Here is a 9,976-nt window from a genome sequence, read left to right on the forward strand (position 1 = left end):
TTGTTTAATCAAACAAATTCAAAAAGCAAAGTGTCACGTCCAAATGAAGGAACTGTGTATACTTTATTATCCTTACCTCCACATTCTCTCAGCACGCAACAGGACTGCTGGAGTCTTTCCTCTCCGCGTTGAGTGTGTGGACGATTCGTTAAACGATATTCTCTTGAAGCTAACACCCTTCCACAGAGACCTGCAGATGCGTTTTGGCGTACATGAGGCTTCTCTATATATGAAGGCAGCCGTCGATATTTATCCACCCGCGTCCCAAAATGAATACACCTACAGATGTCCATTCAACACGCTGTTTTTACCGGGGCATGTGTACTTTTCGCATGCGTCTTTCTCTAGAGGTGTAACGAAAGCAGAAGCCTGTCCCCACTTGCCGAGGCCCGAAAGCTGGCAGCGTTTCCACTGAGACGCCTTCAAGGGATTGCCATTAATTCTCGCCGCATTGGCTTGATAGTTTTCTCCTCTTTGTCTTGTGTGCCAAAAATTGAAAAACAGTACATCCGGCTCATGTCACGTGATGCGACAAGTCAGTATAAAAAGGGGAAAATGCGTCTCGCACACAGGCACGCAAAGTCTATACACGTCTAGAGGGTCAGGGGAGAAAACCTCCCATAAGCGTCAACTCAACTCAGCGAAGGATAACTGCATGCACTGGCATTTTCAGATCACCTAGGTACACACCTACAGAGGCAGAGACAGGTGAATCGACTGACCAGTCGATATACGGCAACTATACTTACAAAGCGAATCCCCCACGCACCTACGGATACATATGTATATTAATATATATATATATATATATGTATATATATATATATATATTGGTGAACAAGGCACACGCATATGTATCCATATCTGTTTAGGGTTTGTCTGTCACAATATCTCGACCGGGACATGCCAACGAGCTCGAGCGACTAAACGCACATGAGGCCTTGAACACATGAACTGGGCGTTGGGGAACTTGCAAAAAAATAGCTCTGAGTGCGCTTCTAGAACGCTCTAGGGAGGAAGGACAAGAAAGACAGCTACCAGGAAGAAGGAGAAGGGCAGAAGGCCGAAGAGAAATGTGGCGAAGTTCGCTGTATTGACACAGACAGAGTCGCGTGCCATGGAGTAAAGGAAAAGCAAAAACGAAGTAGGTTGCTGGGGAAACAACCAAGCCGACCCTAAGGGCAGCAGTGCACGCATGTGGTTTTCATAGTCGCGCGACAAGGCCTGCGGTTCTCCCCACGTCGAGGAGAGAGAGGAAGAGTCGAGAGGGTACTGCGGAGGAGATGATGAGAGAGGACGAAAGACAGAGCCGGCGCGCAGCCACTCCAAGAAGTTGAGTGGAAGGAAAGAAAACCATGGAAGGTGTTCAGTCTGGAGAGTAGAAAGCGCTTCGTGTACAGACGAAGCGAGTTCCTGCGCTGTTTGTTGCAGGCCCGTTCGATAAACCTGAAGAAAAAGCAAATATAAACAAGCGATTCCGGTGAGAGAGACCTCAAGCTAGGCGTGGCGGACAACACGGAAAGTCCTCGAGGGGAATAGCAGCGAGTGACCGAAGAGCGGAGACAGAGGCAAAAGAACGGAGAAAAGGTTCCGGGAGCACGGAGAGCGAAGAACCGCAAACGCGTGCAAGAGCGGGGCAACAAGATGGAGAGACAAAAGGGAATTGAGGCAGCGCTGTTCGGCATGCGAACCTTTATGACATCTGAATCGAAGACGAAGAGAAGGACACCGAGAAGGACGACGGCGACAACCACTTTCCGAAGCAGCGTCGCCACCTTCACCATTATGCATCGTTTTCTCCATTTCGCCATTGCTTGCTTCAGCTCTTCGTCTTCACCCTTCTGATCTTCTCCGCAGTCCTTCTTCTCCGTGTTCTTTTCTTCTGTGTCTTGCTTGTTCTCTTCGAGAAAAGGCCGGGGAGGTTCCGCAGCTCGGTAGCCGAGCGGGACTACCAGCCAGGCCATTGGAACCATGAGGCACGAGAGGAAGGCAGAGAGGCCCCAGTTGTAGAGCTGCAGTTCGAAAAGCAGAAAAGAAAACGCATGCACCGAGTGCGAGGTTGCGTATATTTGAAAAACCAACATCTACATACAAGCTGTACAAGTTTCATGATATTCACTTTGGCAGTCTCCTTCCTAGTGTTAGTCGGCAGGTATGTATGGATACTAATCGAGTCCTCTATAGTATAACTGCTACTGCTGGGTGTAAATATTATGAAGTTACGGTAGTTCTATCAAGCCTCTCCTTCCAAATATATTTCATGGAAAACCTAAACGTCGCATGTTTGATTGGCATTTAGACGACAAGGGGAAACACAGTGAGGCCAGTTGTGGAGGCTCTGAAACACGGAGCACGGAAGAACACAAGAAGAGTCGGACAGGCGGCTGGAGGAACTGAATAGGTGGTTAACACCGTGACTGAAAATGTGGGGAGAGTGACTTTTTCAGGGAGCAGACTGAGACAAGAAGAAGCGATCGATGTTAAACTCGTGACACCTACAGTGCCTTTCAGCGACAAGTCCGATTGTGGGGTGGGGAAGGTAATAAATGGGGGGCGAGCACATCTGGTTGCGGTCCATGAACGAAGCGACTCACCGTGAGCATGACAATAATCCATACAGCGAAAACACGGACGCAGAATCCCCGAACAGACAGCCACAAAGGTGGGGGCGCCCTCGGAGGTTGCCAGGCGGCTTCGACTTCTTCGTCTTCTTCCTCCGGCTCTTCTTCCTTATGCGGGTCTTCGACGTGTGCCTGCTGCTTCTGCTCTTGAGAGCCACTTGCCACTAGTTTTTCTTCTTTCTTCTTCCTCTCCATCTCTTGTACGCGCTCGAGTGCATCTGCTAGGCGCCTGGCCTCGCGAAGTTTCTCCTTCTCGTCTTCTGTCTTCTCGCGCTTCGGCGTCTCCCAGAGAATCGCCGGATCCGTCACAGTTGCCCCCCCGAGAGACGCAGGAAAGCCTTCTCCGGCCGCTGTTCTTTGGGCGTTGATGCGGCGACCCAGCCACATGACGAACGTGAGCAGAAGGAAATAAAAGATGAAAAGAACCTGCAGCCAGATGCTCGCTTTCTGAAGAGCGTAAACACAACCACAGAAAACACAAACCCAATGACGCGACTGACGCTTCATACAAACCGTGCATGCATGCGACAAGGCAGGCACGTGAGCGTCCATGGAGACGGATCTCGTCGGGCGTCGTAAGGTTACGAGATTGTATCAATTGTTACAGAACACCAAACCTAACACACTTCAATTGACTTGAATGCTATATGGCGGGACGATGAGTTAGATTCAGGACCCAAGGCAGAGCCCATCGTTGCACAGAAGCGAAAGGGTCGTACCCTGTGCACGGTGTTTTTCGCGTCCACACACGTCACTGTGAGATCGTAGATGAAACGGAAGAACGCGCGAGATGTCACACCTTCTTTCAACTCAGTCAAGCCAATTTCCCCCACAAAAAAGGTAAGGGAGTATCTGTAGAAGAAACCGATGTAGCGCGGCGAAGAGCCTTGCATTCCGCGCTACCGAAACCTCGCATGCGAGCAATAAAAATTTCACTCGTGCGCCGGCGCCCACCGGGTGCACAAGCACTAGGCGCATCACGGCGAAAAGAAATGCTGACACAGTTCAGGAGCGTCTTACCTGACTATACTGGAGATACGCGTCTCGTTGCCACGAGGCGCATGAGGGAACAAGTGCATGTGGGTCGCCAAAGAGGAGCGAATTAACGGACGGCTATATAAGACAAGCCAGCCACACGCATTCGCAGAGAGGTATGCAAAAGGTATCGACAGGAGGTGACAGTGCGTGGGTATGTGCAATCATCTGCAGGGCGCGCGAAAGCCCATCAAGGACACAAAGATTCAGATAGCACAAGAGATACCCAGAACCTGAGAACACGAACCAGACTCAGCAAGATGGAGAAGCGAGAGGCGCTGACGCGAGAGGAGCACACGCCACAAACCGGCTCGACTAGGAAACTGCAATCGCATCGATCTGAGGGGACGAAGCAGAGGAGCTTAGGGGGGGGAGTCCTCCTACCCTCGTAGCAAGGATGAGGGCGGGGAGGCTGCATGCAAATGCCAGCAGAAGGAGAGCGATGGCGGCGAGGAAGCCTCGAATGTCACGCATGACGCGAGACGAGAGAATCTGCACATGGGAGAGGGGGAAAGGGCAAACTCCACGCGCAGTATGAAGAGCACCGCCACCGGCGAAGAGAACGAAAGGCCCGAGCGACACAAAAACGTCCCCTCGGTATGTGTTGCCGAGCCCGCGCCATTTGAAAGTCTGTCAGTGGCCGCGTTCCATTTAGCAGCTGCTAGCTAAGACGGCGGGGATGCCCCACGTTTTCTTCCATTTCATATCATTCAACTGTGCCTCATCCTTTCTTGAGGCTGTCCCTTCACTCCCTTCTTGCCACTCTCTCTCTCGTTCCCCGTCCTCAAACACTGTAGACTAGAAGGAAAACCGACGCGGTCGTTGGCCCGGGTGTCTCCTGTTTCTCTTCCTGCTCTTCCCCTGCCGTCGCTCCAAACTCGCCCTCATCATTTCTTCTGTTTCGTGTCTGAACGTGACTGACGGGAATGAGAAGCAGAGCAAGCATGGTAAAGACCGGGTACAGAAAGGCGCCTGAGGAGACGTGTGCATGGCTGCTGGCGTAGAAGTAGAAGTTGAAGGAGTGGTGCAGCGTCTGCAGCACGTTGCTTTCGCTTCGCGTCAGCCGCTCCAGCACTCTGAACGCAAGCAAAAAGGCAAACGCCACGCGATCGCAAGCTTTCCCAGCTTCCGTTGAGACCGAGAAACGCGCAAGGAGGAAAACGCGACCGAAACCGGATGCCTGTCGACCTCGGTCAGACCTCTCTCACGTCTCCCACGTGCAACAGCTCAGAGCGGCAAGTGAGAAGAAACGAGAAGCAGGACCACCCTCTTGCTACCTCCTGAGTGTCACCTGCCCCACCGTTCCACACCCGCACCAGCAATCATCAGAGGGGGTGATGAAACGCAGAGGAGACACGAAGACAGTCCTCTCTCTGAGCTCCCTCGACCCGAGCATCGACCTGAGCAGAGACAAGCCAGAGTCGTCTGCAAGGTCAAACGCAGCGCGGGAGAGATGCAGCACGCGAGAAAGAAGAGAGACTTTTGAGAGCATGCGACGCACAAGCGTCTACGTAAGAGTCCGCAACAAGGACCCCTATCCGGTCACCGGGACAGAGGAACGATGACGCCAAACCCGGAGCAAAAAGGTGGTATAGAGAACGAAGCCGAAGCCCTCGAAACGTGAGTGAAAGAATGGCAAAAGATCTCTCAACTAGGGCTGAAAACTTCAAAGAGAACAGGCGGCAGACATGCAGTCAGGGCATGTTCCGTTCGATTTCCGTGCAACCACATCGCGTGTGCACATCCCCTTCGCTACGTTTTGGGGAAAAAAAGCTGGCGACCTCGTCGAGGAACTGAAAAGCCTCACTGTTTCCTCCCTGACCTTTCGTCTTTGCTTACCTGGCTAAGTCGCCCCATCTGGAAAGAGGAGCGTCTGAGGCGACTCGACCTCTGCCGCCGCCGGTTCTCGCCACGATGGTGAACGTGGGAATCGCTTCTTCCAGGAGAGCAGAGTGCGGGCGGTGAGCGCCCCAGTTCCGTGCCATGCGAAACACATACTCCCACGTCTAAAGAAAACAACAGAAAGAAAGGGACCCTTAAAAGCTGAGTTCTTTCGCCTCAGTAGGACAGTTTGTCTCGCGTCGCGGCGAATGCCCGACTCAACTCGAAGGAAAAATAACGGTACCACTCACTCATCAATCCATTCGCACGACTCCCCCAGACAAGAGTCAAAAATGTATTAGCACGCAACACAATACACACGTGCACTCTCATGTTTACACACACATCATAAATGGATAAATATATACGTATATATATATATATATATATATACATATTGACAGATGCTCATACTGTTGTGCATGCGAGGGTGCGAACATACGCACAGCTGTAGAAAATAAGGTGTACGGCGAGTCATGCTTTCGTACGTCTCCATCGCCTGAAAGATGCAGATACAAGTGTGCAATTGACACATACATGTGCAGTCTTGAACTTGCACACCCAGACACACTGTCTGTGACTTGGGCATCTGTTTCTAGGTAGAACCGGTGTTTAGATGTGTGCGTGCGTTTGTCGAAACGGCAACTGTGTTGCGACGGGTCACTTCTACAAAAAATTTAAGTTTTGAAAAGATGCTTACATTTCTGAGTTTCACAGCGACTCCAGTTCGTGCGGCTTCAGCCATGAACACATTGACGATATCCTGGTTCGGCAGCCGCCCGTCGGTGCCTTCAATGTCCGGCGAGAGAAAGCGGAAGCCCTCCTCTCGCTCTGTCCCCTCTCGATCGGGTTCCAGCGCCACAGCCATCCGGAGCAGTCCTCGACGAGGGAAGAACGACTGAGACCGAATATAAGCCGACAGCCACGCGCGGGAACCCGCCGCGTAGGGGAGGCGGAAGTCGGAGAAGACGAAGAAGACGTCTCTGCTTAGCCACGGGGCTGCATGCTGGAGAAAGACACTTAGAGCGGAGGAGACGGCCGCCACAGAACCGGCGCCTGGGACTGAAGGAAGAGTCGAGTACGAAGAAGAAGCGACGAGGGAGGGGAGATGGAGGAGCGAGTAGTCGAAGGAAGTGAAGACTCCTAAGGCATCTCGGCTGTCGCCTCGGTCGCTCTTTGAGATCGCAATGAGGTTGTAGTGCCATGTCCCGCAGATGACATTCTCGTCGTGCTGCGTGTCTGCACTTAAGTCTGTAAAATGACTTTGCCCTTCATCTTGAAGGAGAAACGGCTGAAGATAGACCTCTAAGCCGGCACCGGAGAAAAGGTGGAGCAGGCGACAGAGGAATCTCGGGGGCCGGTTGAGCAACTCGGTGCCTTTGTCGAAACTGGAAATCGGGAGTTCATCCTGTTCACACGAACTCACAAAGAGAGTCTCTGGAAGGTAGAGGAACGGATACGCTGTCGCCTGGGCATCCTTCAAGGGGAGACAGTCCTTCTTTAGGAGGCTGCGAAGAGTCGACGCAGCCCCTGACCCCTCCCCCGAGCCTGTCGCGCGTCTCTTCGCTTCCTCCTTCAGCCTCGCCAGTTCAGTCTTCATGAGCTCTTCGTGGTCTCGCGCCTCCTCCTGAGCCGCTTCCTGGATCGCATTTCTGATGCGGAAGATCTGAGCGTCGTCCACGAAGGTCGAGTGGTGGACACCATGAGAGAAGCCGTGTTCGTCGACGATGAGGTTGCGACTGAACTGGTCAAAACAGAGGAGGAGGTAGAAGCCCGCAGCGAAGGCGAGAGCAGATATCGGCCGGAGCTTCCACAGCACGGCGCCCACCAGCTTATCTCGAGCTGACGCACGCACGCGCACATCTTGTCCAAATGGATTCTTTTGGGCTCTCCTTCTCTTCTTGAGAAACTGCGAAAACGGACATTTCGGCGACTCAAAAATCCTCGACAACAGCGACCTGTGGCCAGAGGCAGATGGCATCGTGGAAGAAAAGCGAAAAAAAGAAGGAAAACGAATGCGGCGAGACGTCGAGGGTCAACAAAAACGAGAGAACAAACAGCTGGGGTGAAGCAGCGCGCGCAGAGGACGAAGACTGACACAAGAGAGCAGCAGGATAAGAGATGCAAAGCTGCGCAGACGACGGGAAGGAAGGAACGGCGTAGAACGAAGAGAGAAAGGAGAGCACTCCCAGCGAAGGAGTTGAGGCAGAAGGAAGGGGACGTCGTGGATGTGGAGGGAAAGGAGACAAAGCGGCAAGCTAATTTTACATTAGAAGAGTATACTAGAGAGAAGCCTACACGCAAGGCTCAGAAGACTCGCTGGAAAGAAACCATGAGTTCCATTTCACCTTCACTGCCTTGAATAACAAAAAAGACGAAGAAAAGCAGAAGGGCTTTTCGGTACTTCGGGAGCGTACTTCTCCTCCCTTGACTGGCCACCTTTATGCTCGGACTTGACCCCGTATACACGGTTGCGGCTCGAAGGCCAGAATTGAGGATATTTTGTGAGTGGAAGAAAAACGACAGCAGCGAAGAGGCAAGGGCACTGGCGACTGGATTTCTGCAACAGAGAGAAAGAACGAGACAAAGTTGTGCTTGAACGGGGGACCCGGCAGGAAGACAGTCTATCCAAAAGAAGAGGCTTTTGGTAGTACTACGGTAGGCGTGGAACGCATTCATCCAGCTAAGAAACGGGCGCCAGGCCAGCAGCAATCCGCTCCCTCTATCATGTACAGAGTATTCGTAAAAAAGAGACCTTATAACGAATAGTATGGTAGATGTACAGCTCGTATACAAATGATAGTTTTCGAAGAAACCCGCGACACGACCACAACCGATTTGTGCGTGGAGCCGCAGGGGGGAATGCAGCGGACGACGCAAGGGAACGAAACGAGGACGAACGAAGCGGAGCAAAGACGCGAGAAAAAACAAAGACGAAATGGGAAGAGGACCGAGTCTAGAGTGAACGAGAACAGAGGAGAAAAGTCCGGAGGGTCCGAACGAGGGTCACTCGCGTTCTGCTTTGCCCTGCACACGAGGGGCAAAGATCCATTTCCAAATACCGGTATCTTGAAGGGAAAGTTTGTTCTCCTTGCTTTCCTTGGTAAGAAGACACATTTACAGTTCCTAAGGAAAGACAGCGTCTTACTCAAAATGGCCTTTCTTTGGGAACTCGGCGTGTCCGCCTGCGTACCAATGGGGCTTGCCGACAGTACGCTGAGGCACCAACGCTTTCATCTCTAGGCATTCCTTCCTTCCAGCGGCGGGTCTGCCATTCCGACTCCTCGCTCAGAGTGCTATTTGCTTGTTTCGATAAATGCCCACATTGTTCGGTAAAGGCGTGTATCGTCGTAGGGTTTTCTTGTCATTGTCCGTCGAGTCAAGCAACTACAGCTGCACCTGTTGGAGCGCTGGGCACTCAACAACCACCGCCGCTTTGTCATTCCAACGGCTGTTTTCGACGGAGGATTCACAGAGAAAAGTCACCGCAGGTGCAACGCAAATTTCTTTTGAGTGTCAGTAGCTTAGGTACCCTTATGCAGAAAAAATCCGGAAACGACGAAAAGCAACTATTTTTGGTCCCAGCAACGGAGTACCTGCACCCACAATGCATATATATATATATATATATATATATATATATGCGTCTCTGCGTCTCTTCAAAAAGACGTAAGCAAACATGTATCAGCGAGCGCAGATGAATGTATTGAACAGGCAGGCTACCAACCATGACGTTTTGCGGCTTTGCTAGTCAGAAGGCATTCGACAGAAGTGTTTGGCCGGTAGCGACATGCGAGATATGCAGTTATTTCCCTGCGTAATGGCGTTCAGTCACGAATTCAGCCCCGACTCCAGTGATGCAGCACAGCAGAGTCTTTTCCCTCCTCGTCTTTACAGATTGTATGCGTGGGGGTATCTGCGAGTACAGGGAGCTGTGATTCAGTAGAAAGGCTGTGACTGTGTTTCGGCGGCTGATTTGCCAGACAGGTCGATACTGAAGGTCGCACCGCTTCGTTCATGAGGTTGCACAGATTCGTCAACCTGAGAGAAGAAACGTCGGTCACTGAATGAACGTCTTAGCATGCAGGGAACCCGAAGTTCTGCTCCACCAAGCAGCCGTCGCTGATTCCCTCGCCTAGAATGACGGCTACCAGACAAGTTGCCAAGGCAGGCTCAGGCATCTAAGCATGAATACAAATTCAGTCTGAGTATCCGTTTTCCTGTTTGAGTTCCATGTTGTAGCACACTGTTGACCTCACGAATCGAGCGAACGATGTGACACGGAGAAGCAAATGCGGTCCACGGAAACGCCACGCCTGCCGTTTCTGTTTATCCGCCTATGAGTGGTTGATGACACTCACAAAGGGCGTATGTCGGTGCATTTTTCAGTAGCTAGGAAGGACGTGAGCAACACTGCTCAAGCAGTCACATGCAGATCA

General features: G+C 51.8%; 1 protein-coding gene across 1 annotated transcript; it reads right to left on the reverse strand.

The window, feature by feature from the left end:
- Nucleotides 1–263: 263 nt before the first annotated feature.
- On the reverse strand, nucleotides 264–9,080 carry TGME49_319300 (hypothetical protein). Its single transcript, XM_018782944.1, has 8 exons — nucleotides 6,238–9,080; nucleotides 5,496–5,662; nucleotides 4,579–4,732; nucleotides 4,041–4,148; nucleotides 3,642–3,734; nucleotides 2,595–3,068; nucleotides 1,692–2,012; nucleotides 264–1,446 (listed from the first exon to the last, which is right to left on the reverse strand). The coding sequence occupies exons 1-8, from the start codon at nucleotides 7,516–7,518 to the stop codon at nucleotides 1,009–1,011; spliced, it is 3,036 nt and encodes a 1,011-aa protein (XP_018638017.1). The 5' UTR covers nucleotides 7,519–9,080; the 3' UTR covers nucleotides 264–1,008.
- Nucleotides 9,081–9,976: the final 896 nt, after the last annotated feature.

The sequence above is a fragment of the Toxoplasma gondii genome, chromosome IV, assembly GCF_000006565.2.
Source record: "Toxoplasma gondii ME49 chromosome IV, whole genome shotgun sequence".
NCBI lineage: Eukaryota > Apicomplexa > Conoidasida > Eucoccidiorida > Sarcocystidae > Toxoplasma > Toxoplasma gondii.

What these genes read in the sequence shown, in the direction of transcription:
- TGME49_319300 (XM_018782944.1), bottom strand. Translation starts at nt 7,518, where the DNA reads ATGCCATCTGCCTCTGGCCACAGGTCGCTGTTGTCGAGGATTTTTGAG. An exon ending in AGATGGGGCGACTTAGCCAG is followed by an intron (nt 4,733 to 5,495) that starts GTAAGCAAAGAC and finishes GCTTGCGTTCAG; the next exon opens with AGTGCTGGAGCGGCTGACGC. An exon ending in CGTATCTCCAGTATAGTCAG is followed by an intron (nt 3,069 to 3,641) that starts GTAAGACGCTCC and finishes TACGCTCTTCAG; the next exon opens with AAAGCGAGCATCTGGCTGCA.